This window comes from Triturus cristatus, chromosome 6 (assembly GCF_964204655.1).
Source record: "Triturus cristatus chromosome 6, aTriCri1.1, whole genome shotgun sequence".
In the NCBI taxonomy this organism is placed as follows: domain Eukaryota; kingdom Metazoa; phylum Chordata; class Amphibia; order Caudata; family Salamandridae; genus Triturus; species Triturus cristatus.
In genome coordinates this window covers 1,939,100,831-1,939,128,698 of record NC_140589.1, presented here as the reverse complement: position 1 = coordinate 1,939,128,698, position 27,868 = coordinate 1,939,100,831, and the positions used below count along the sequence as shown (strand labels likewise).

Genomic DNA, 27,868 nt, shown 5'->3' with positions numbered 1-27,868 from the left:
TGCCTTGGCAAAGAGGGCACGGGGAATAGGAGGGGGTAAAATAAATAATACTTACATTACAGCTGACGACCACTAATCAACGGGAATAAATCTGCAGTTGAGCGGTGCTCCCCAGGTAGAAACAGAAGTTATCTACCAGGTGTGCAAACCAATTAGAAGGCAGGAAAGAAGAGGGATGCTGATGTCAGCCTATGGTAAGCAGGAGACGGTACTACCCTCAGTATAGTGATTACAGGAGGTCTTGCAGACAGCGCATGCGCGCTGACGCGTGACTTAAGAAGGAGAATATCATATTAGATAAACTGCACCAAACATTAAAAACAGTGAATTATCCAGAGCATCAAGTTACAAAAGCTTGTGATAAAGGAAGGACCAGAGCGGAAAACAACAGATACCTCCCCTTGATCTTTTGGCTTAACCCGCTGCTCCCTATAGAATAGTATAATGTAGATTAGCTAATTCTGCATTCTTCAAGCAAGAAAGACAGTGGAGGAAGGAAGCAGATTCATCACCAGGAGGGGCATCTCTAACTGACTGGGCAATAAGGGGCTTATTAACAAAGAGGCCTCTCAGCCATATCTATGAGGCGACAGAAAGCCACCCTGTGTGGCATTGCATGGCCTCGTAGATATGGAGTAAGGCCTTGCTCTCAGTCAAGGAGGCGCTCCATGGGTTTCCCGCATATTTCCCATGGATTTTGCCGCTGCCCCAGATTTACAAAATCATGTATACCTGAGGCAGCACCAAAACCTTACAGTTCCCCAGAGCATGTGCACGTTTTTTTTCTCTAATCATGTCTGCTGCACTCTGCAGCACAAATAGAAAGCGAATAACGCCTCCATGTATTGTTTTTGTGCAGGAAGGTGTCCCCTCCTGCACAAAAACAATCATTCCCCACCACACAGGCACCTTTGCACCATGGTGCAAGGGTGACTGCGATGGTACTTGCCACCAAATTGTGCGCCAACTGAAAGGACAGGAATGTGCCATAAATACGGTGCATTTCTGCCCTTTCATATTGGTAGAAGAAGACTTGCAGCGCTGCCATACTCAAGGTTTTTGTGAATAGTCCCCTAAGTGTCTTTGGGGCAGGAGTGATTTGACGCTTCTCTTTAATGCAACCATGGACGTGTTTGTGTGTATCTCTGAAGGAGTTCCAGATTTGAGGAACACTTCCAGTGACGGAGCATGAGGATGATCTTTTTTATTGAGTCTAGGTGGTGGAAGTAGGAGTGAGTCTGAGCTACATAGGGTGTGACTTTCCTTTGACCTCCGTAGCCCAACCCCAACATACTGAAGTCCAGAAAGTGGTTGGTTAATCTTCAGAGGCCTGCAGCAGCACCAGAACTCAAATGCCTGTGAGCAGTCTGGGTGGCAAACTCCACCGCACCTGCTGCGGCCATGCCAAATGGAGGAGGTATCCCCAGCTGGTGCGTCTCCTCCCAGAAGAGGAAGCAAGAAGGATGCCTGCTGCAGGTTCCCGATCACTACTTAGAAAGAACTGAAGTAACACTGCTAGGGTGAAACCTAAGAAACAAAGAGCATTTTGGAATAACTGAGTACACAAACATTTGTAAGAGGTAATCTGCATCTGAGTCTTGATACCTGTATTAGAACTCAAACCTGAGAGTGGGACCTGTTTAGTACAATGAAGGAGGAACATCCTGGAAATGAGGGCTAGGTCAAAGGAAACCCAGGGCCCAACAAGCACAGTAGGCCAAGTTCAAATAAAGTAATTGTGCCTGTAATCTGAGCTTGAAGTACCCACACACTACCACACTAAGGAGCCTGAGGCTGCTCACCACAACTACCACTGAGAGTCAAGCACGTATCAGGCTGCACTTGCCCCAGCTTATAGGACCACAGTAGAGAGGACCCCGGGACATCACAGGCAAACAACCCCATGCCCCAGGGATGAAACCCAGCAGCCCCTGTTTGCCCCCTTGTCACTCTAACAGGGTCTAACAAAGGGATCTTTCTATAAGATCCCCGGACCCTCACAGTAGCGCCGACACCATTCATGACGATGTCAATGTATGTCATAGTCCATGCTCAAATAACGATACTGTTAGTAGTAAGAACAATGTCGATGTATGTTATGACTTAAGCAAACTTAGCCGTATCAAGACCAGGAAGAACAAAGTCACTGTATGCTATAACAACTCTATACACAATGTTAAGGATGTTGATAAAAAAAGATACCAGTGACTACCATATTATTTTCAGGATCTCTAATAAACTCACATCATTGCTGTCGGATTCACCCAAGGTGACCTCCCCATCGACCTCATGTCAGAGGGGTTAGACAAGTCCTATGATTCACACCCAAACCTACCGAATATCAGGTCACAGGTGGGGTCTCCCTTAACCTTAGGACAAATGAGAGCCCAGGGAATACCCTGATTTATCCTACAAATATATAGTTGCACTGCAACCAAGTTCGAGGAAATTGACCCCAGTAAAATCCGTTTGGCCAAAGGCTAGCGTTCCCCAAAAATACCACAAAGCCATATACCACATGTAGATAGAAACATTCAACTAATCAGGATACAACATGCACATCACACATGATCACATGCTCCTCAAGCCAGACATATGGACACATACACACTGGCCCAAACTAGCTCTCCCCGAGGTCGAAAGTCAGCTGTGCCCTTATCAGATGTCCATGCTTACTGATTTACAACTGAGATTCTTCATTTGGAATGTAGAAAGTATTTTATTGTACTGCTTGAATTGTATATAACAGAGACCAAAACTTTGTACACTGAGAGACTTTGAGCAGATGCACTCTGTCAAGGCTTATCCAGATGCAGCGTTTATTTAAACCAACTTGCTCCTGTTTTGCCAAACACCTCTTGTGTTTTCATCTATTCAAGGTGAATTCATATCCAAGCAACAACACAGAGGCACAGACCTGAAAGTAGAATCTGTAGGTTTAACAGAAAGGGGTACAAACTTGGACATAGTGTCTGTAGGTTTAACACAAAGAGGCACAAACCTGAACGCAGAGTCTGTAGGTTTAACAGAAAGGGGTGCAAACTTGGACATAGTGTCTGTAGGTTTAACACAAAGGGGCACAAACCTGAACGCAGAGTCTGTAGGTTTGACACAGAGAGGCATAAACCTGAAAGTAGAGTCTGTAGGGTTAACTCAAGGAGGCATAAACCTGAATGTAGAGTCTGTAGGCTTAACACAAAGAAGCACAAACCTAGTGGCGGCCGGCATGACTTGTGGGTGACGAGGTGGGGGCCGGCGCAGGGGCTGGCATGGGGGAGATGAGATGGGGGAGTGCAGGGGGCACAGGGTTTGCACAATGATAAAAATATATTATCTACTGGCGGTCGCCAGTAGATAGTTATAGTTAGGACCGTGTTTCCATAGGAAATCCGCAACATTCTATTTTGAATAACTTTGGCGCCGGTTGACGAATCCTCGCGAAATTTTCAAAATAGGTGGGGCGCTCCGCTCCGCTCCTACCCTGAAAGTCTCGAGGTGATTCGTCAAGCGGGGGCCGAGAAAAAAGGGGGGTCCCAAAACGCGTTTTCCCCATGCATTTTTCCATAGGACCTTTAGTCCAAGCTACAGCCCGAACGGCTGAACAGAATTACTTGAAATTTGGCAGAGAGGTAGTCCTCAGGTCAGGGATGTGCCTTTTGCAGGTCTGGTGTAAATCTGGTCAGTATTTCATGAGAAAATAGCATTTAAATCAATATATATATCTATATCGAGCGCGTACGGTAAGCTTACCGTACGCGCACGCTGCCGTGCGCGAGCTTAATTTTGATTGGTGGTTTCATGACTGTAAACATTTGAATCGGTCGAAATCAGGAAGTGTCGGCCACCATTTTGTGTGTCTCACACTGATAAACAAAGGTGGAGAACGTGAAAAGGGGGCAACGAAGAGAGTTGCAGACCCCCTAGCGTTTGTCAGGGGGTCCAAGAAGGTCCCAAAAGTATGAAAAATACATTTTAAATTTTTTTTTTAAAAATCGCAGGGTGCGCGTACGGTAAGCTTAGCGTACGTGCACGGAAGAAAAAAAAAATAGAAGTAAAAATCAAATTTAAGTGTTTAGATATTAGGGGGCTCTAAAAAGAGCCGTTGTGTTTATGAAGTGTTTTTTTTGTGGTACCTACAAGTAAGTACCGATGCAGAGTCTAAAGTTCAAGAGGAGACTCTGTTGCCTTCATCAGTGAAATGTACACCGTCTCCTCTATAAATGCCTTGCATGTTGTAACGCAAGTTGTTGTGGTATATAGAACCCATACCATAGTCTCTGAGGAAAGCAGAAATAGATTTGTTGGCGTGCTTTCTTGCTTTGTCAATCTGTGGAAAAAATTGGTTGGACCAGTTCCACTTTTGCCTTTGGCATATATTAGAATATACAAAGGCAGATTGAGGAAAAAGCGACATTAATTGCACAAAGGTGTCCTTAACAAGCATTTCCAGACCTACCCCAGTTAAAGTGCCTAGGTCATTTCCACCACAGTGCACAATAATAAGGTTAGGCTGTGGGAGGTGTAGAAAAGATTTCACCAAAGGCATTAATTGGTGCCACTTTAACCCTCTCTGACCAATCCATTTAATGTCTACATTTGGCAAAGCAAGGTCTCTCACCATACCTCTTTTTTCTGCATCCTTTTCACTCCAGAAGACATAGCTGTGACCTACAATCCACACTGTGAACATCTTTCAAGGAGATCTGGATGCACTCAGGAGGTGTCTTTCAGTAGAATGGCAATATGAAATGAAAGACAGTTGTAAAATGGAGGCATACGTATTTTTTTTAATAAAAAGAACTCATTGGCTGATTCAAACCATTTTACAGTTAAAACTAGGCTGTATGTTTACATTTTTAAAAGCATGTTTTGTATTGGTTCAGAAAATTGTGTTCCCACAGAAGATTAATTTGGATTTGCTGTTAGGTTTGACAGGTGAAGCACTCTTGCTCTTTGGAATAGAAACATTGTGTGCTGAACTTCTGACCTCTCTGCTCACACCAGTGTTCCATGAGCTGTTGCTATGGTAGCAGGCAGAAGGCAAGTTGGGGGAAGGGTTCATTTGGAAAAGGGTTGAAGTTTTCAATCAATAGAAATGTGTGATTTCATTTGAAAAAATGTGGGAAGCACTGAGATTTGTAATTAACATGTATATGTGTGAAAAAAGAGAGGGAAACATTGCCATTTACAGGTTCTGGTGAGAGGAGAGAGGTGTACAGCTCTGCGATTCTGACTCTGATAATCTGCTGTGTTCTCCTCTCTCTGCTTTTCTCATTTCCGTTGTACTCCCTCATGGACCTTGTAGGGTGAAACATTTTTTTTTTTAAATGCGCACGGTAAAAAAAAAAAAAAAATTATTAAAATCTTTTTAAAAAAGTTGTGAGGTAAGGTTGGCTCTTAAAAGAGCCGTTGTGTTAATACAGGGACAGAGGAAAGAAAGAATGGGAATATTAACAAGGACCACAGATGTGCTGGTCTATCTTATTGTTTATTAGGGAAATACTGGTCTCCCCATGAACAATTAGACCATAACATCTGGTGCACCTCATTTGTACCCTCTGAAATCGAGGGTTCGTTTCCAGAGGAGCAGAAGAGGGTGATGCTCCCACCGCAGAGGAAGTGCTCGGCTGAGCTGCCGAAGATGTACTCGGCTGAGCTTCTGCGGATGTGCTCGGGTGACTTACTGAAGGGTTTGCTTCAGTATGTCGAGCAAAAGTCCTTGGATGAACATCCCTAAGGTGTCTCAACATAGTGTGATTACCAAAGGAATACTTCTTCCCAGGATTACCTCTAGATAACACACGCTCACAAAGTGAGCAGGTAACTAAAGGAGCATTTACCTTTTTCTGCCCCTCAGGAAATGTAAAATACTCCCAAATAAAAGAACTCTTCTGTTTCCTCCTTCTCTGTCTGCTGATGCTGCTGCCCTGCTCACTCTCAGAAGAGGACTGCTGGTCTGCCATTGTATCCCAAAGACAATTCAGCTCCTTCTCCTAAGAAATCACAAGCAGTAATGAGGGGAATGGGTGTGGTGTAGGAAGATTCTGGAACTGAAAGTAGTTTAAACCAATCAAAAGTGTTGTTTCTTGATCACATGACCAACCGTACGCGCACGTTAAGCTTACCGAGCGCGTACGGTAAAAGTACGCATGCGCATACGAAAGACACACGCACGCGCGCATGCGTATTACAGACACACTCGTACACTTCCGCGTAACGTGCGCTTGCGCATATAAAGCATGCGCTTACGCGTCGCGTAGGAAGTACGGACGCGTCCGCAAATTGCGTAAGCATGCGCACACGGAGTATAAATATTACGTACGCTCACCGTACATAAAGCGAAGCGTGCGCTTACGGTAAGCTTACCGTACGCGCAGGGTAAAAAAATAAATTAAAAAAAAAAAGGTTTGTTGAAGATATTAACTATGTTATACAACTATATCTAACCATTTATTTAAAAAAGGTGAATCATACTATATTGAAGAATGCATTAAATCCATGAATATATACATAGGTAGCATAGTGTTTAAAGGAAAAAAAGAAAAAGAAAAAAAATGATGTTAAAAAACCAAGCAAATTCAATGAAAAAACCGTAGGTTTCACACACATTATAGTTAGTAATTAGAATTTAAAAAAACATGGAAATTCACAGAAAAAACCATAGGTTTCACACACATTATATTTAGGAATTAGCATTTAAAAAACCTTTGAAATTCACTGAAAAAACCATAGGTTTCACACACGTTATAGTTAGGAAATAGCATTTAAAAAACCTTACAAATTCACTGAAAAAACATAGGTTTCACACACGTTATAGTTAGCTGGACATTTCTCTCGTAAAAAAACATTGAAATTCCCCCGTTATAGTTAGTTCAGCTAACTATAACTCGCGCACCCGCAATCCACTGCTGATGACGTCACATATTACATCACTCATGACATGGTCAGTGACATCACTCATGACATCACTGATGACATCTCAAATGACATCACTGATGACATCACTGATGACATCATCCAGTGAATATATGATTTTCTTAAAATTTTCAATATCTTTTATATATATAGGAAAAGGCCTGTTAAAGAATGAGTGGGTGTACAAGTGTGTAAAGGGATGATTTTCTGTGTTGCGTAACTGACTCGATAAGTGAGTCGTTTAACTGCATCTTACTTCAGACTAGTGACTAAACTGTATAAATGTTTGTATGTGTCTGTGTGTTGGTGTATAAGTGGCGGCATGGTTTTGTGAATAGCTATATAAGTGTCTATATGAGTTATTGATTGCTTGTCTCAGTATCTGTATGAGTTCCTGAGTGTTGTGTGGGTAAGGTGTGTGTGACTCTGAGAATTTCAGGCAAAAGTGCCTTGGGCTGCGTAAATGATTTTACTATCGCGAATAGTGCCTTTTGTTTTTGGCAGGAGTTTTTGATGGCGTTTACGTAGTAGTTTTTTTTGGCCGTTTTGATTTCAGAGAGATAGTTTTTCCTTGTCGCGATATATGAAAGACGATTTGTTGCCTCGTATGTCTTTCGCCATTTACGTTCTGCCTTTTTGCATAACAAATGAGCATTGGCAAGCTCAGGTGTAAACCAAGGGGCATTTGTTTTGGTTTTACACCGGGAGGTACGGAAGCGTGAAGGTGGGATTCTGGAGGTCATTTCCTGTGTGATCCAGTTGTGGAAGAGGTCAGCGTCGGTATCGATGTTACCAGATAGAATGGGAGCTTGAGTTAGTATAAGAGGTTTAAGGATGAGGTTATCTTGGACCTTTTTCCAGTTGATGTGGTTGTTAGAAAGGGAATTAGCTTTACTGCAGGCAGCCGGATTTGTACTCGTAATGTAGAAAGGGATTAGGGAGTGATCAGACCAGATCTGTGGCGAAGGGGGCAATATGAATAGTGAGGAAAAGTTAGTACAAACTCCGTCAAGGGTGTGACCCAGGGAGTGAGTGGGAGAAGTAACAAGTTGCCTAAGATTGAACATATCAAGGGTTTGAGTGAAGTTAATAGTTTGTGCATCGGATTTTGATTCGAGATGTAGATTAAAATCCCCTAGGAGGGTGAAGGATGGGTATCTAAGTGAAAGTTGTCCTAAAGAGTCGCACAAGGAGTCGAGGAACTCAGTAGCATTACCGGGAGGGCGGTAGATAAGTCCACCTGAGAAAGAAGTGTGTTCGTTCAGTTTAATAGAGAAGCCTAGACCTTCTGTCTTTTTTAAGGGCTCCAAGCTGAAGGTATGACAAGGGAGGGTGTCTTTGAGTATAATTGCAACACCTCCGCCTCGGCCCGTAACTCTATCTTGCCTGAAAAGTGAGTAGCCCTGAGGTAGGGCGACAGCAATGTCAGGGTTACTGTCTGCCGTCAGCCATGTTTCCGTTATCATAAGGCAGTCAAAATTGGACTCCAAGATGAGGTCATGTATGTCTTGGTTATGCTTGCACATTGAGCGTGCGTTGATCAGACCTCCATTGAAGGAGGGTTGGGGGGCCTGAGGGGGTGGAGCCTTTACCGACGAAAGGGCTGAGTGTTGATCAATTGTCCAGTGGCAGGACTTGCAGCTAAATGGGCCTGGCAACATGGCTGGGTCGAGTATGTAGGGGCAATGATTCGTGACCTGTAGTTGGCGGAGGTCGTTGGGCAGGTAAGAGATGTTGGGGGACGGACGGGCAGAGTTTCCTGCGCCTGTCGCGGTCTTGTCGCCGACGGGCGCAGACGGGCTTGTCTTTGGCGCGTCTTCGGCGCGCAGACGGCGCTCCCGCTGCGCTCGTCCGCTGCGCTTCCTCCAGTGACACATAATATAGTGTGGGGAGGCGGGGGGCGTGGCTAGCGAGGGGGCGTGGCTTCGTTGCACGCCGTGAATGGCGGCGGCCAGAGGGCGTTAGCCCAGAGTGAGAGGGGGCAGTGCTAGTAATCAGCAGGCTCCCGGGGAATGCAAATGACACACAGGTGAGTGAGTACACACAAAGGTTACTTTAAAATGGTTTAAAACAGCTTAAAAACGTAGAACAAGCTCCCGGCTTTCCGCCTCAGGAGTGGGGATCTTTGTGGCAAAAGCGCTCGTATTCAGCGCATATATACTCGGCGAGGGGGCGTGGCTAGCGAGGGGGCGTGGCCTCGTTGCACGCAGTGAATGGCGGCGGCCAGAGGGCGTTAGCCCAGAGTGAGAGGGGGCAGTGCTAGTAATCAGCAGGCTCCCGGGGAATGCAAATGACACACAGGTGAGTGAGTACACACAAAGGTTACTTTAAAATGGTTTAAAACAGCTTAAAAACGTAGAACAAGCTCCCGGCTTTCCGCCTCAGGAGTGGGGATCTTTGTGGCAAAAGCGCTCGTATTCAGCGCATATATACTCGGCGAGGGGGCGTGGCTAGCGAGGGGGCGTGGCCTCGTTGCACGCCGTGAATGGCGGCGGCCAGAGGGCGTTAGCCCAGAGTGAGAGGGGGCAGTGCTAGTAATCAGCAGGCTCCCGGGGAATGCAAATGACACACAGGTGAGTGAGTACACACAAAGGTTACTTTAAAATGGTTTAAAACAGCTTAAAAACGTAGAACAAGCTCCCGGCTTTCCGCCTCAGGAGTGGGGAACATCTCACCCATGTGTTCCCGTGTTTGTTGTTTCCTTCCCGCTCCCTTCGGAGCCTCGGACGGGAACCACAACGGGAGGAAGAGACCCACGCAGGACTTGCAAAGCGGGAAGAATCCAACCCCCTCGGCTACTGTGGAGTAAAGACTGTTCAGTAAAAATAAACAAACAGAAACCTACCTCAGACTGGTGTACCGCAGCTCCTTGTCCCCCTACCCTTGGTAATATCTCACAGTGGCACGAACCTGAATGAGTCTGAGGTTTAACACAAAGTGGCACAAACCTGAATGTAGAGTCTGTAGGTTTAACACAAAGTGGCACACACCTGAATGTAGAGTCTGAGGTTTAACACAAAGAGGCACAAACCTGAATGCAGAGTCAGTAGGTTTAACACAAAGAGACACAGACCTGAGTGTAGAGTCTGAGGTTTAACACAAAGAGGCACAAACCTGAATGTAGAGTCTGAGGTTTAACACTAAGAGGCAAAAACCTGAATGTAGAGTCTGAGGTTTAACACAAAGAGACACAGACCTGAGTGTAGAGTCTGAGGTTTAACACAAAGAGGCACAAACCTGAATGTAGAGTCTGAGGTTTAACACTAAGAGGCAAAAACCTGAATGTAGAGTCTGAGGTTTAACACTAAGAGGCACAAACCTGAATGTAGAGTCTGAGGTTTAACACAAAGAGAAACAAACCTGAATGTAGAGTCTGTGGGTTTAACACAAAGAGAAACAAACCTGAATGTAGAGTCTGTAGGTTTAACACTAAGAGGCACAAACCTGAATGTAGAGTCTGAGGTTTAACACAAAGAGAAACAAACCTGAATGTAGAGTCTGTGGGTTTAACACAAAGAGAAACAAACCTGAATGTCGAGTCTGTAGGTTTAACACTAAGAGGCACAAACCTGAATGTAGAGTCTGTAGGTTTAACACTAAGAGGCACAAACCTGAATGTAGAGTCTGAGGTTTAACACAAAGAGGCACAAACCTGAATGTAGAGTCTGAGGTTTAACACAAAGAGGCACCAACCTGAATGTAGAGTCTGGGGTTTAACACAGAGAGGCACACACCTGAATGTAGAATCTGTAGGTTTGAGACAAAGAGGCGCGTACCTAAATGAATAGCACAGAAATGCATATACCATGATGGACTATTTACACGTCTTTATAGATCACAACATCATGATGTCATAACAAGAAACCAGCTCCCTTTCCAATCACATGTTGACAGTATCCCTGTCTTTGACTCTGTACCTCGCCCCGCTGCCTGCGGCTAGGGTTGGGCTACACAAATGCTATATAATGGAACATTTATATTTAATACAGGGAGCCACATAGCTAAACATAAAACATTTATGGTTAACATACAGGGGTACATACCTGAGAGTAGAGCAATTTATCATCCCAGGCCTCATGATTTCCTGAACTTTTGGTTCGAAGTATACCTCTGACATGTTAAGAGTCTTGTCTCCTTGGCAATGCTTTAAGCAGAATGAAAGCGCTTTGAAATCGATCATGCTATATGCAGACTGTGCTATATTAATGTTCTGAATATTGTTCATGGCCCTGGAAATAATATCTTCATCTTGAGCCTCATGCAAGCAGTGGAAAATCTCCACCAGCAGGATTTCCTTTTTTGGCTTCTGAAGCCATGCTTCAAGATCGGCTTTGACGTTGTGAGATACTTTACACCCTAGAACTTTCACAATATGGCTGAACTGGTCCTTGTTGATCAGGCCAAATAAGAATCGCACCGTTAGCATTAAATGGCCCTTTGTCTGCTCACTATATTCCTTCAATAAATGCTTTGAATCTCTCCGAGGGTTTGGTGATCCCACATCCAGGTCAAGGATGTAGAACAGGGCTGCAAAAAACTCCTGAAAGCTGAGGTGGATGAAGCTGTAGGCTGTGTAGACGTCAATGTCTTGCTGGAAGATGCTCTTATTGAGAAACAGTGACTGGATTTCAGACGCTTCGAGGTCATATTGCGTAAGGTCCTCCTCATAAAAGAGGATTCTCTGCTCAAAGACGCCATTGAGTGCCAGCGAGCAGAGCTTCTTCAGGCTCCTTTGCCTGGTCTGTGTGGAAGCACCGCTGTGGTCCCGCAACAAAGTGGACAAGAAGAACAAGTAGACCGATGTTGTGGTCTTTGAAGAATTCGTAATGTCCTGGCCTCTCTCCATCTGCTGCTTCATGACCGTGCACACGACCCAGCAGACGATGGGGAGGAAGCACATGGTATACAGGGTGTCATTGTCTTTCACCACGGCAAGGGCTCGGGATGCCTGTTCATCATTGCCAAAGAAACCCTTGAAGTACGACTTCCTGTCCTCTTCTGTAAATCCCATTATCTCAGCACAAAGATCAGCCTTTATGCACTGCATGAGCCGTTCCAGAGCCGTCGGACGCGTGGTGGTGATGATGGAGAACAGTGGTAGGATATTTCTTCTCAACAGGTTACTCAGGGTGACTTCCACAGGATTCTCCTGACGCGGATCACTGCAGTGCTGGTCCTCCTTCAAGTCGAGAGAGAACTTCAGCTCATCAAAGCCATCAAGGATGAACAGTATCTTGCTGGGATCAGCCAGCAGCGCGATCCTTGGTATCGTCCTATCGGGACAGCCGGCTGCAATCACATCAATGACACTTTTGTTGTTTGTGACTCGGTTGATTTCTCTGCAGCTGAGGTAGAACACGTAATCAAACAGTCCCTGGTAGAGCTCTCCTCGAGCCCAGTCTAGCATGAGTTTTTTGGCTGTTATGGTCTTCCCGATGCCCGCTGGCCCCTGCAGCACTACGGTCCTGGGTCTGTGCCCATCCTTCGTCGAAGTGAAGAGAGCATCTAAGCCAATATGGTTTGAATAGGCCAGGCCATCCATTATCGCGGTGTGCTCTCTGCCTCTGGACATGATCTCGTGCTGACGCTCCAGCTCATGGCGATACTTCTGGACAATCAGCAGCTTTGTGTACCTTTTCTGCAGAAGGACCGTCTCACACCCCCGGGCGTTCCTGTCTTCCATCAGTCTGTACCGCTCAGAAATATGCTCCATGTATCTCCTCCTGAAATCTGAGAATCAGAACATGGTAAATATGTCATGGACACACATTTAAAATCGTATAAACATCAGCAAAACAACTTGCAGAAGGATATTTCATTTGCTTTGTATTTAGAAATTTGCAAAGTGCAACCTGATGCCACAAAGGAACTCCTGGCGCTAGCAAAGATAGAACAGACTGAGAATAACAGGCAGAACCATCCTAGGCAAAGATAGAACAGACAGAGAATAACAGGCAGAACCATCCTAGGCAAAGATAGAACAGACCGAGAATAACAGGCAGAACTATCCTAGGCATAGATAGAACAGACCGAGTATAACAGGCAGAACCATCCTAGGCAAAGATAGAACAGACCGAGAATAACAGGCAGAACCATCTTAGGCAAAGATAGAACAGACTGAGAATAACAGGCAGAACCATGCTAGGCAAAGATAGAACTGACAGCGAATAACAGGCAGAACCATCCTAGGCAAAGATAGAACAGACCGAGAATAACAGGCAGAACCATCCTAGGCAAAGATAGAACTGACCGAGAATAACAGGCAGAACCATCCTAGGCAAAGATAGAAAAGCCCGAGAATAACAGGCAGAACCATCCTAGGCAAAGATAGAACAGCCCGAGAATAACAGGCAGAACCATCCTAGGCACAGATAGAACTGACAGAGAATAACAGGCAGAATCATCCTAGGCAAAGATAGAACAGACCCAGAATAACAGGCAGAACCATCCTAGGCAAAGATAGAACAGCCCGAGAATAACAGGCAGAACCATCCTAGGCACAGATAGAACTGACAGAGAATAACAGGCAGAATCATCCTAGGCAAAGATAGAACAGACCCAGAATAACAGGCAGAACCATCCTAGGCACAGATAGAACTGACAGAGAATAACAGGCAGAACCATCCTAGGCAAAGATAGAACAGTCCGAGAATAACAGGCAGAACCATCCTAGGCAAAGATAGAACAGCCCGAGAATAACAGGCAGAACCATCCTAGGCAAAGATAGAACAGACCGAGAATAACAGGCAGAACCATCCTAGGCAGAGATAGAACAGCCCGAGAATAACAAGCAGAACCATCCTAGGCACAGATAGAACAGCCCGAGAATAACAGGCAGAACCATCCTAAGCAAAGATAGAACTGACAGGGAATAACAGGCAGAACCATCCTAGGCACAGAAAGAACAGCCCGAGAATAACAGGCAGAACCATCCTAGGCAAAGATAGAACAGCCCGAGAATAACAGGCAGAACCATCCTAGGCAAAGATAGAACAGACCGAGAATAACAGGCAGAACCATCCCAGGCAGAGATAGAACAGACCGAGAATAACAGGCAGAACCATCCTAGGCAAAGATAGAACAGCCCGAGAATAACAGGCAGAACCATCCTAGGCAAAGATAGAACAGACCGAGAATAACAGGCAGAACCATCCTAGGCAAAGATAGAACAGACCGAGAATAACAGGCAGAACCATCCTAGGCAGAGATAGAACTGACAGGGAATAACAGGCAGAACCATCCTAGGCACAGATAGAACAGCCCGAGAATAACAGGCAGAACCATCCTAGGCAAAGATAGAACAGACCGAAAATAACAGGCAGAACCATCCTAGGCAAAGATAGAACAGACCGAGAATAACAGGCAGAACCATCCTAGGCAGAGATAGAACTGACAGAGAATAATAGGCAGAACCATCCTAGGCAAAGATAGAACAGCCCGAGAATAACAGGCAGAACCATCCTAGGCACAGATAGAACAGACCGAGAATAACAGGCAGAATCATCCTAGGCAAAGATAGAACAGACCGAGAATAACAGGCAGAACCATCCTAGGCAGAGATAGAACTGACAGGGAATAACAGGCAGAACCATCCTAGGCAAAGATAAAAAAGACCGAGAATAACAGGCAGAACCATCCTAGGCAAAGATAGAACAGACCGAGAATAACAGGCAGAACCATCCTAGGCAAAGATAGAACAGACCGAGAATAACAGGCAGAACCATCCTAGGCAGAGATAGAACTGACAGGGAATAACAGGCAGAACCATCCTAGGTCAGAGTTTAACAATCCAGGTTTCAAGCGTCTCCCTATTGGGCCAGTTCCACAAGTGGTGCAAAGTAGGAGGAAGCGCATCCTAAACCTTTGGAGAGAAATGCAACAGAGCTCCAAGGCCGGCAATCATGAGGAGGCTTCTGGGAGCATCAGCAGGTCAGGATGTGAGGGGCTCAGTAAACCTGAACAGGGGCATCACTTCAACATCTATTGGAGAAAGGCAAGGCCCGGCCTGAATGTTGTTGCAAAGTGCCTTGAAAATACAGCTCTTGGGCAGAAAAGACAATGAGTATTTTAGGTGTGTCCAGAAATTGATTTGGGGCGCGTTTGCCCCAGAAACATACGGAGCTGCATTCTCATTGCTCTACAGGCGAGTTAAGAAACGCTCTGAACCTTCGTGAAGAGAAAAATACTAGAGCCAAAGGGAAAAATGTAACCGCCTGGATCGCGGATTTTGAGATCTAAAAGGGGATATTAAAAGACGTTTCCAAGAGATGTCCAATTTCAGATTTATTTATTCATGACTGATTACTTAAAATCATTACAAGATAAAGTATTGACATTAAAATACAAAGAGGTATATTTACAAGAGAATGGCGAAGCGTGCTGTTAAGAACAAAAAGCTATCGCCATGCTCCGCCATTCTGAAGAAGCCGGGATGCGCTGTATTACAAAGAAACGGCACACCCCTGCCTTTTACCCTAGTGCGGCGCTAAATTAAGCTGCCTAGCGCCAATGCACCCAATGTTTGCTTAATACCACGCTTCGCCATTCCCTTGTGCATATGTCCTCTAGTGTTTAAAATTGAGTCCTGAGGATTTAAGCAACTAATGACGGCCTGGCGACAAGTTCTTATATGTCTTAAGTTGAACAGATAGGGATGTTAGGGTCATAGGGAATAAGGAATTAAGTGTGGGGGGTTTATTTTTTGATGTGTTATTAGTTGTTTTAGGGGTTGTGGGTATTTATTTTTTAGGGTTTTGTATTTTTGTCTGCAATTTTGTTAATAACTCTACATGCAGCGGGCTAGAAGTGGAACATTAAGGTTACGGGATAACAGTGCGGAGTGTATTTTTTTTGGGTAGTTTATTTTTTGGGGGTGTGCGTATTTATTTTTTAGGAATGTACACAAAAAAGTATTTTTAAAGTAACATGTAACACAGAGAGAATATCATTTTATAAAATATGTATTTATTAAATTCATAAAAAAACACTGGGGCATATGTACAAGCCCCTATCGCCACCACAACGTCACTTTTACAAACGTTGTGGTGGCGATAGGGACTGCACCTTATGTACAAGGCAGCGTTAAGCCACTTAACGTGGCTTAACGCTGCCTTGTACATAAGGAACCCTTTCACGCTATGGTTAGCGTGAAAGGGATGTGCAGTCGGTGCTGTGGTGGGCGTTCCACCGCAACACCCATTGTATTTGATGCTGCCCGCAATGTGCAAGGGTGACGTACATAGTAGGTAGCGCCAAAACTAAGACCAGGAAAATCCTGGTGTTAAGTTGGCGAAACGGGGAGAAATGCATTATTTCTCCTAGTTTTTGCTTTTTCCATATGTGCTGCCTTGTGCAGCACACACGGAAAAAGCTAAATGCCAAGGTTTGTTTATGTACAGGAAGGTGCCCCTTCCTGTACATAAACAGACCTTTTTAAAAAATGTCATTTTGTAACTTTCATGTGTGTTGCATGAAGCAGCACACATGAAAGTTACAAAATGGCATTTCAGGATTCTTTATGTGCAGAAGGGACACCTTCCTACACATAAACAATCCTCCCCTGCACACAGACACCCTTGTACTCTGGTGCAAGGGTGCCTGCGTTGGTGCTAAGTTGGTAAACTTAACCCCATCGCAGGGGGAACGCAAGGCTGCACCACATTCTTGTAAATATGGTGCAGCCTCGCGTTTCCGAAGTGGCGGAGCGTGTCGTTTAGCCCAGGAGGCTAACGACACACTTATCCATTTCCTAGTACATATCCCCCACTGTATTTTGTGAAGTATCTGTGGTATCCTCCGCTGTCGGGGGAGCCCTGGCCTTGCCGCTCACCCATTGGTTGACACCACTGGGACATGCTGTAGAATGTCACAGCGGTGAACATTCTGAGGTGAACTCCCTGCGCGGAGTGTGACGGAGAAGAGTCAAGGCTAACCGCTGTGGCTGGGGTCCGTCTGTTGTACTACTGGAAAGAAATGTCACCTTCTCACCTCTGTGCCTCCTGTGTTCCCGGTCATATTTATTAGAATTTAACAGTATCTTTTATTGTTATACAAAAATATAACTTTAACACATAGTTCTTTAATTTGTTTTACATTATTTACTTTTTTATAAGTAGTTTTTTAATATGTATGTTTTCTTTTTCTCTCAGATTGATTCATTCCCATGGGTGAATGTAGGAAAGTGGGATCTGCTTTCATGGTTAGTCCACATTTTGCTGGTGTCATACTGTTTGTCTGACTAGTCTGACTAGGATCCTGCTAATCAGGACCCCAGTCATTGTGCTTCCTCCCTGAGTTGGCTATGATGAATACCCTGGTACATTCCTAATTGGCTGCTGGTGTACCCTTGTAAGTCCCTAGTATATGGTACTAAGGTACCTAGGGCATAGGTGCACCAGGGGTCCCTTGGGCTGCAGCATAGTGTAGTAACTTACTCCAAGCTAGTTGTAGTATTTCAGGAGTATTTATTGTAGTAGTTACATGTTCAGATGTTAAGTCCAAGACTAGCCCCACCAGGAGCAGCCAGCATGCTGCTCAGCCCTTCTCCAACTGTCATCTCTGATCCCTGACATTCCATATTACATCATTCTAGGAGGAACTCACTGGCAGAGCATGTACACATAGAAACCAGGATATAACATATCCCCCTTTCTCCCAAAAAGGAAAACAGAAAAGAACACCATAGCGGAAGAGAAAACAGAAGCTAGATGAGCTGAAGAGAGTAGAGAGTGCCAGGGAGAGACAAGAAGAGGAGTGGGAGACAATAGAAATAAGAAAAAAACAGATAAACATATTCCACAACCCATCCTCCCTTCCAATATTACCAACAGAAGAGAAAAAGATAAGGATGAGAAATGAAAACCGCCAATAGCTACCCCCTTCACACCCATTGGCCAGACAGGTACGAGAGAGGGTAAGCCACACAGGAGGAAACCAGAAGACAGAGAAGAAGAGAAATACAAATAATTACACCTACTTCTCCATCAAATACTGAAGACCAAATAAAATAGAAAACTGAACTGGGCTATAGTGTTGACAAAAAAAACAAGAAACCAGGAAAAACAAACACCCAGTGTAATGAAACCCTGCACCATAGAAATAGGACTAGAACCCAAACTATGCACCCTGTATGGGTAAAATCTAGCATGTGCAGGGGCGACCTCAAGTAGAGATCAAACTATTGTGCACTGTGGAATAAAACAAACAACCCACACTAGTCGCCCGAACAAGGCAAAACGTGCACCGCGTAGTGAAGGCATAAGAACGTGTAATAAAGTTTGTGGAAGGACGCACCTCGACTGGAGGTCAAATGACATGCACGTGAAATGGGAAAAGACCCAAGAGACACACCTCACGGAGAGGTCAAGAGTTGTGCATTTAGGAGCGGGACAACAGTCCGCGCAACACACCTCATGTATAATTGAGGAAAAATGTTGTGCACAGTATCAAATGGGCGAAGAGCCCATAAAACACACCCTATGTAGGTCAAAATGTAAACGTAACGTGTGTACCATTGTGCACTGTAACTAATGGGCGAAGAACCCATAAAACACACCCTAGATAGGGTACACTGTGAACAGATGATAATTGGGACTATAATCCATCACCCAACCTCGTGTAAGGTTAACATAGCCTAGTGTGAAAGAAGGAAAGAGGGAATAAAACCCAAATTCCTGCCCATGTAGGGAGAAAACCCATAACAGAAAATGAACGTTCGGCATACATAAAAGTGTAGAAGGCATGTTGTACATTACAAAATACACAGTTTAGAGTGATTACACAGTAGAGCTTAAACAGTGATATGCGATGTGTAGGTTTTACAATACAAAATGTCACTGGTGTGCCAGTCATTGTAGAAAGGACCTTCTGTCCCCCAAAAAAAACCAGGAGCAGCATAACACTGTGAAAAAGAGAAGAGTCCAATTTGAAGATAGTTGCGTTGAACATTCAGTGTCCGACACCGGTAACTCCAGTCCACCAAAATGAATGCTGCTTGCTGCCACACTTCCATCATGCACTGATTGTTCTCGACGTAGTCTATTTGACTCCGGACGTTGTCCGCAATATGACATGAGACATGCAGCCCACCTGCAGGTCCAAGCTTCTTTATGAATATCGATGTGTCGAAGAGGGATACATCGCGTTGTCCTGAGGCGGCATGAAGTTTGAATGAAACTTTATTCAACAAATGCGACGTGGTTGGCAAAACGGAAAAGGACTTACAAGAAGGAGCAATCCTAAGATGGCGCCACACCATGTCACGCCGTGCAGGGTGGCTCACCGCATTAGCGTGCGTGTGTGCCTAAAGCAGACAAAGACATCCACATCACTGAAAGGAGAATCAGTGGAGCTGACGTAGGGCAAACAATGGGCAGAGCACGAGAGCAAGAAGATGCACAGAGGTTAGCGTGTGTACTAGTGTCAGGTCCCCAACAAAGAGGTCACTTGTCGAGAAAGGTATCCAGTATAAGAAGAAAGGAATGATGGTGGCCGTGTTGTCAAAACTGTGTAAACAGCATTTGGTGCTAGGTCGAATGCAACATGGCAGCAGAGCGTTCCTTAATCCGAAACGGGTTAGCGCTCTAGTTGATTTGGCAGATTTGCGTGATACAGGTGAGGCGCGCGGAGAGCTGCGCACTTCACCTGAACTGTGAGAGGAGTAGGAGGTTACTTCAACGCGTCGCGTTAGTCAGGGAAAAGAAGCTACGCGTCGCGAGAATTCTGAGGAGAATTTTTGAGTTCGAAGGCAGCCAGCAAACCCAAGTAAGACTGTTCCAATTTCTACCAGAGAAAACGTTCCGAACTTAGCAACAGCGGAAGTTTGACAGAAGCACCGGTTCTAGTGAATGAGTGCACAGCGTTCAAAGAAGTCAGCACAAGTACAAGAGTAGCGCCAGCTATTAGTACGAGTTAGAGTCAGCTCAAGTCTAGAATATAAAAGGTATAAGGTACACTAAAGTAGTTCCAAGTGAATTCCGATTCCTGACAATAAGAAACCTTAGGGAGTGGAAACTCTTGAGGGCAGAATACCAATGACACAGAATAGTATGGACTAAAACTACAGTGAAGCAACAGTAGTGAGAGAATAAGAACTGCTTATAAAAGGTGAAGAAGAATAAGAAAATTAACCAAGGCTTCCGTTCTCTGTCCTGTAAGTGAGTCTAGAGGAAAAGACAAAAGAGAGGTCAGGAAGGGAGAAAGAAATATAATAACACAAGTTTTTTATCTTACAGTGAAAAATCATTAAGAACAGAAGAACGAGTAGTTTAGAAGAGAAGCAAAGGCACACAGCACCAGGGTGGGTACAATAGAGAATAAGGAAAGATCAAGGTAGGAAGAGAAGGGAAGTAGAAAGTGATTTACATGTAATTGTTTATTTACAGCTCACGAACAACAGCAAGAGCCAGAGAAAAGATAGACTTCATAAGAAGAAGAAGAAAGGAAGACCACCAGTGTGTGCATTCTCTTCTCTGTCCAATTCCCCTTTCCCCCTTGGGGCTCTTCTGGCTACGCATTTAGATTGTGTGGAGGCCGGGGAGTTCGGCGGAGGAATTGGGAGCTTGCGTCATTCTGCTCCTGTGTCAACGGCCAGCAAGAGAAGAGCTGGTTCTGACAACTAGGAACAAGCGTAGTTTGTTTTCAAACCGTACATTTCGGTTCGGTAGTGCTGCGTGCAGAAGCCCTCAGTGTTGCCGAATAAACACAGACACGACAATGCCAAAGCTGAATGTAGCCACTTTTAAGACGTTGCCGCAGACAGTCACCAAACACTTGAGTAAACGGCATCCAATGGCACACATTCGATGTACAGAACGGAGTGAATGCACACACCACACTTGCATTAAACTGTCTTTAACGCCTCGGGATATTTTGGGAGGCAGTGCCCGAACACACACTGACAATCCGGTCGATGAAGGTTGATGCAATGCTGGTTCGGCTCACAATTCACAAAAGACCAGTCCAGTCTCCTCAGTGTCAAATTGAGTCGTCATGAAAGGAGATCCCCACTGTAGAAAGTACATGCTTTGATGAAAATGATGTAGACAGGAGCTGCTGTAAGGCAAGGAGACTAGGAAATCTGTAGCAGGAGAGAGTATAATCCTCCAGATTAGTAGAGTAACAAAAGGCTTCTCAATAGTGAACGCCCAGGGTGCACGCTGTCAAGGTAGAGGGGAACAGCACAGGAGAGACGTTGTTGGACTTGTCCCAAGCGATATTGATGTTGTGAGGCACGTGTAGAGAACAGGTTAGCGCAGAAACAGAAGTACCTCACTGGAGACACAAACCCAGGCAGTCGCTAATTACCTTGTTTGTTAATAAACTGTAGGAACAGCAAACAGAGACTTGAACTGCAGCTGAAACAGAACAGTAGGAACTGGCTTGGGCTGCAGCTGAAACCGACGCTGTAGGGACAGCAAACAGAGACTTGAGCTGCAGTTGAGATAGGAGCTGGCACTGTAGCGTAGAGGGCAACCGATGTAGAGGTCACTGGTGGGGCTGTGGTGTGCCAGTTGGTTGAATATACGCAGCTGTAGATTGAGGAGTTGTTTCCACTTGAGAGTAGGTACTCAGATACTCCAGACTTGAAATTGAAGGCCTTAGAGGTAGCACATGCAGATTCTTTGCTTCAACTCGTCGCAATAAAATTGTAGTAACTTATTCCAAGCTAGTTGTAGTATTTCAAGAGTATTTGTTGCAGTAGTTACATGTTCAGATGTTAAGTCCAAGACTAGCCCCACCAGGAGCAGCCAGCATGCTGCTCAGCCCTTCTCCAACTGTCATCTCTGACCCCCAACATTCCATATTACATCATTCTAGGAGGAACTCACTGGCAGAGCATGTACACATAGAAACTAGGATATAACACATGTATTATGCCACCATGAGGGACCCTCCAAACTTTGACTACAGGCCTGCCATTGCATGTGTGAGTTGGTGCTTGCACCTCTCACCAGAGATATAAGTTTACTTATATCTAACATCACTGTACTTTAAAACCTATGCCACCCCTCTAGCAGGCCCTTCAGTCCCAAAGGTAGGGTGCTCGGTAACAAGTGTGAGGGTGCCCCTGCATGAGCAGGACACCCCTACAAACCCCAAAGTCTGTTCTCCAGGCTTTGTAAGTGAATCAGCCATTACGATACATAGGTGAGTCATGGGTCATCACGCGATGACCATCTCTAAACTGGCTAAAACAAACCTGGGCATGTTTGGTATCAAACATGTTGGAATCATACCCCAACACCATAAAATCTGTTGGAGGTATGATTCAATCCATGGCAGGGCTCCTCCGGGGAGCCCTCCATTCTCCTGGGACCGTTCTTACAGAGCCTGACAGCAACCTTGGGCTGCTCCTGACCACAGACACGATTCTGCCCTCCTGCTGCTGGGCACAAGCCTGAGCAGGGGAAGGTAGGACAATAAGTTTCCTGTCATAGGGAGGTGGGACCACCTCCCAGACAGGATTTAGAGTATTGGGCCGGGGTGGGGCACTTGCCAGCACCACTAAGACTGCTTGAGGGCACATTAGGTGCCCTCCTTCCATACTGCAGTTAAAACCAGTTCGGTGAGCCATTAGCTCCCGCTCTGGCGCTGAAAAGGTTGGTATTGATCCACCAAAAGCAGGGTATAAATTCAATAAGATTAAGCTTCATTGAAAGCTAGAACATGAACAGCACTGGAGTGCATCTAATCCCCTTGAAGTACGAACTGCCAATGTAAGCAACTGGCATTCATACCTCAACGAGAGATAGATAGCACGAGAATACAGATTCAATTATAAACAATAACATGGGTACATATATGCACGCGAATAACAACAGTAAGGCATTTAAAAGATGCAGATTAGTGTGCACGTGAATGAGCGCATGGAAGATGACATAAAGATGACTCAACAAAGAGGTGCGTGCGCCTCAGAACTAAGCACTCACTACAAGCGCAAAACTGGACAAAGGACATGGGAGTATCCTCCCCACTGTCCAGCCCCTCCTCCAGAAGGGACCCCTGAATTGACCCAACCCTCTCCTGAGGGTACTTAAGGGCTTACCTGTGGGTGGGTCCCTAGATTTGTCGTGGGATTTGATTCAGATCAAGCTCCACTTCAACTTCAACTGTGTCAACTGTCTGGACACACTGACTGCTCTCAGAATGGCCGCGTCAGAGAGACCGCATCAAACTTAGCTTTTAAGAACCAAGTCTGTACTGAGGAAGTCTATGTCTGCTCCTGGCCTCATCGTCCTGCAAGTCAGTTGCACTGTCAGTGTCCGTGCTCCATACAGGTTCCGTCTAGGGCCTGTGGACACTCAAAGACATCCGAAGGAATCTCCCTTGGAGTGAAGGAGTCACTCCCCTGCATCCGCAGGCACCGCAAGATAGCTGACCGGTTCGCTGATCCTAGGCTCCGAAGGACTCTGAAAGGCTCCAGTAACACAGGTGATTGTTCTGTAACACATCGAGGCCTGCCCTGACTTCACATCGAGTCTGAAGCCAGTTTCCCTCGTCCGCATCGCTGGAACCGAGTCCTTGTGCACCTCGTCACCTGGCTGTTGTAAAAGCTTGACGACTTTCCTCTCCAGAGAACTTTGGCTCTCCTGCTGGCTCCAGTGGGCTCCCATGTTGCTCGGGGCCTGCTCTGACTTACCCAGTCATGGTGAGTCCCTTGGACCTTGATGGATCCGCCATTGCACCTTCGGTTGACTTCTGCATCTGCTGCCATTGCCAAGGTGTGTTGGTGCCCCTGCCGGACGCTGACCCCATGGCTCTCAACATCTGACATGGGACAGCTTGTGAACGGCTCCTGGTCCTCCACAGCTTCGCCTGATCCGAACATCTACAACTACAAAGGCACCGTCAACTCTCCTGCATCCAAAAGCATTGCTGGGCATACATCTGCCGTGCCTCCTGGTCAATCCTGAGTGGCATATACTCTGTTACAGGTTTGTCACACCTTGAACCCACCTTTGGGTTCCACCGGACTCCTTCTTCTCCAGCGGCACTTTTCCTGGAATCCTCCATTATGGTCTGCAACGATTTCCGACATCACTCCGCACCTGAGCACCTGGCTTCACTGGTGTAGGTATCCTGGTTCCTGGGGTATCCACGGGTAGGGTGACTCTCCAACCTTCCATCTTCCACAGGGTTTCTTCAGGGTCCACTGGGAAGGGTCCTTCACTTTAAAGCTCCAACCGTGATGTTCTCATTGACTTGTATTGAGCACGGGGTCATGTTCCCACTCTGCATTCGACATCCGTGGGGTTCCTAGATATGCACCTTGGATGGGTCCTTGGGTCCCCGACTCTTCTAAGTCTTCAGGGTCCATTCTCGACTTCGGTCGTGGGTCGCATTCTACTATTTTTGGTCTGGTTTGGTCTCCACCCTGGAGTCCATTGTATTTCTGTGCTACTTACCTGTCCTATTGTTGAAGTATTGTGTGTATTGTGATCGTATCTGCGGGTAGGATAGAATTTACAACATTTTTGATAGTGTGGTGATGTTAAAAATCACCAAAGGGGGGATAGATGGAGCAGGTAGTGCAAAATTTTGTATACCTCCTCTATTTTGCATGAAAATATTAATTAACTAACTTAAATGAAATGAAATGAAATGAAAAGAGGAATTTAATAAAGCGCACTGCGGCCAAAGCGGCTTCCTGGCGCTGGGGGCTCATACATACTCACAGAAAAAACCCAGAAGGACTAGCCAGGAAAAGCCTGAGAAAAAAGAAAAGTTTTAAGGGCCTTGCGGAAGTGAAGGTAGATGGGGATGGAGCGGATAGCAAGAGGGAGGCTGTTCCAAAGCCGAGGGGCCAGAACCGAGAAGTGGGTGCCCTCGGTACGAGATTTACGAAAGCGGGGAATGTGAAGCAAAGACAGTGATGAAGAACGAAGAGTGCGAGCAGGGGCATGAGAAGTGATAAGGGAATTAATGAACTGTGGGGCGGAACGATGGTGAGCCAGGAAGGCCAGGCGGGCGAGTTTAAAAAAGATCTGAAATGTACAGGGAGCCAGTGAAGAGACCTGAGAGCAGGAGTGATGTGAGAACATTTGGGTAAGCGAAGAATAAGTCGGGCCGCCTGATTTTGGATGGCCTGAAGACGGCGGGTTTCATAGGCCGGGATGCCAACATACAGGCCATTCCCATAGTCAAGGCGGGAGATGATTAAAGCGATGACTATAGTTTTAAGCGCATCAACCGAGAAAAACCGAGAGATCTTGCGAATGATACGAAGGGAAAGGAAACATGAAGAAACAACAGAACTAATTTGTGAGTGCATGGACAGGTCATGGCTGATCTTAATGCCCAAGGTCCGGACAGAAGAGACCGGTACCGGGGGAGGACCAAAGGAAAGAGGCCAAGGAACAGGGGACCAGGGGTTGGAAGGGTCACCGGTGACAAGCTCCGTTTTATCCGGATTGAGCTTCAAATGATTGGAGCTCATCCACTGCGAGATGAAAACTAGAGTAGAGCAAAATTTAGGAAGGGAGAGAAGAGGGGATGAGAGATCGAAAACAAGCTGGAGGTCATCAGCGTAGTTATACACGGAAACCCCCAGCTCGAGAAGAGACGAAACAAGAGGGCGGATATAAAGATTAAAAAGAAGAGGGGAAAGAGAAGAGCCCTGCGGCACCCCACAGGTGACCGAGCGAGGGGGAGCGGAAAATCCAGAGAGATGAACCGCTTGCGTCCTGCCTAGAAGGAAGGACGCGATCCAAGAAAGGGCAGTGCCCTGAATGCCCGCTGCGCTGACACGGTCGAGAAGAATGGCATGATCGACCGTGTCAAACGCAGCGGACAGATCGAGGAGAACCAGAGCCTGGGGGAGACTGATATCAGCTTTCCCCTTAAGTTCATCCATGACCGCCAGCACCACGCCCTCTGTAGAGTGGCCAGGGCGGAAGCCCGCCTGGTGGGAGGCTAAAAGATGATTCTCCTCGAGATAACTTACTTAGTATAATTTATTAATTGTGTGCAGTGATATATTAACATTAACATATACATACACGATTACACGTGGAAACCTGCATCTTGCATGGCCAAATAACTCCAATGACTAAAATAAGTATGCATACTAATAATTAGTATATGTGTTAATTAGATGTTGCATGTTTTTGTTGCTTTTGTGACGTTTGCATTGTCGTGGAGGACCGAAAAGGTGAATATAATGCTTTAAATGTCGCTATATGCTAGGTAATTACTAATACATAAAGGGACTGGTAAGGGGTTAACATTAGAATCAACATTTCTTTGAATTAATTATTCTTTTGTGTTTGTTTCGCTTAAGTTGGCATTTGCGGCCTATCCGAGGATCATACAAAATGGAGTTCCAAAGTGGCCACGTTTCGTGAAGCGCGAAGCCCATTGCGCATGTCCGGACGCCACCGTGAACTTCCTAGCGATCCTTATACATCGTGTTCCTGGTCAAGGATAAACATTTGGTGGACTGCCAAGCTATGGAAAACAATGAAAACCTACATTAGACTGGAACAAGTTGTTACTTGAATATAAAACGTGACCTCATAATTAGGACTGAACTAGACGCTGGGAATAAGAATCGGATAATCCCAACCAGCCAATCACCACTGTTCTTGCCCCAAGAAGGAATCATGTTAACCTGAAAATGGCTATATAAGTAGTAGTATAGAGAGGGTTGTAGTTCGCTGCTTTTTATTTTTCCCGACGAGATGCCCGAGAGTCCGGATGCTGCCTGATCGTCTGATGACTGCAGATTTTTGCCAACTCCACAGGCAATGATAGATGCTTGCACGTCTTTGGTCCTTTGTCGATCTTTGGGACTGTAACGTGCTGAGCAGAGAACTTTGGACTCTGAGCCTTGGCCTGCTTTATTCGGACAATTGATGACAGAACTCGGTTATGCAGAGCCAATGAATTAGAGAAGCCCCAGATAGCCAGATTAGGTAAATATGATGTTCTGCGATTTAATTTAATTGATCTAGAAATTCTAAACTTAATGAGACAAAATGCGAATATAAACTAAATGAAATTTTAGATAAACAAATATTGATTAACAGAATTATGAGTTTGTGATTTTTCGATAAAGAGAATAATAGATTCTGAGTCTTAAAATGTGTTTAGCTGGTTCTAAAGTCACCATCAACCAATCCAACTAAATTGGTCCGTCGACCAGGTGGGTGGAGTGCCTTAATGTTTAAGATTAGGGATCTATAGATGACAAAAGGTAAATGTATATTTTGTAAGATAAATGTTCTTTCCCTATAGGTTATAAGGTATTTCCCCCGCACATCCAGCGCTTGAACCAATCATCCCTCCTGTGTGCAGACTCGTGAATGATATCATGTGAGTGTTGGTGTTATGGGCCCCACCGATGACTGCGTGTATGAATGAATTAGTGTGACGGAGGGTCTGCGACGCAGGGAGGATATCGGTGTACATTGTTTCCCCGAATAATTTTTCATCCGGCTTTGCGCTGAATCAGTTCCTTGGGTCCCCGACTCTTCTAAGTCTTCTGGGTCCATTCTCGACTTCGGTCGTGGGTCGCATTCTACTATTTTTGGTCTGGTTTGGTCTCCACCCTGGAGTCCATTGTATTTCTGTGCCACTTACCTGTTCTATTGTTAAAGTATTGTGTGTATTGTGATCGTATCTCCGGGTAGGAGATACTGCAATGTGTGAGTGAGTGTCTGTAATGAATACATATTTTTATAAATACACTGTGTGGTTCCTTTTCAGGTAGCCTACACAATAAGATTGGATACTGGTGAAACGAGCTGCTTTACACTACAACTGGACTAAGCATGAAGGCTGCTCTCAACAGCTACCACTTAGAGAGCTTTCTAAGGGTTGTATGGATTGGTGCAGGGTGCTACACTTAAATAAGTGAGCACCATATACCAAGCCAGCCTCCTACAGTGAAATAATCCTTTTCACTTGTACTGCGGCCATTTTTTTTTTTAACATCTCCGTGTTTTCTTGTGTT

At 45.4% G+C, this 27,868-nt stretch overlaps 1 protein-coding gene across 1 annotated transcript in view; it reads right to left on the bottom strand.

Moving 5' to 3' along the window:
• LOC146822541 (NACHT, LRR and PYD domains-containing protein 12-like) overlaps positions 1 to 27,868 on the bottom strand; it is an 867,568-nt gene that overhangs the window by 500,213 nt on the left and 339,487 nt on the right. Inside the window, exon 7 of the mRNA XM_085613662.1 lies at positions 10,959 to 12,645. Coding sequence (XP_085469788.1) covers positions 10,959 to 12,645 — 1,687 coding nt within the window. The remainder of the gene's footprint in view (positions 1 to 10,958; positions 12,646 to 27,868) is intronic.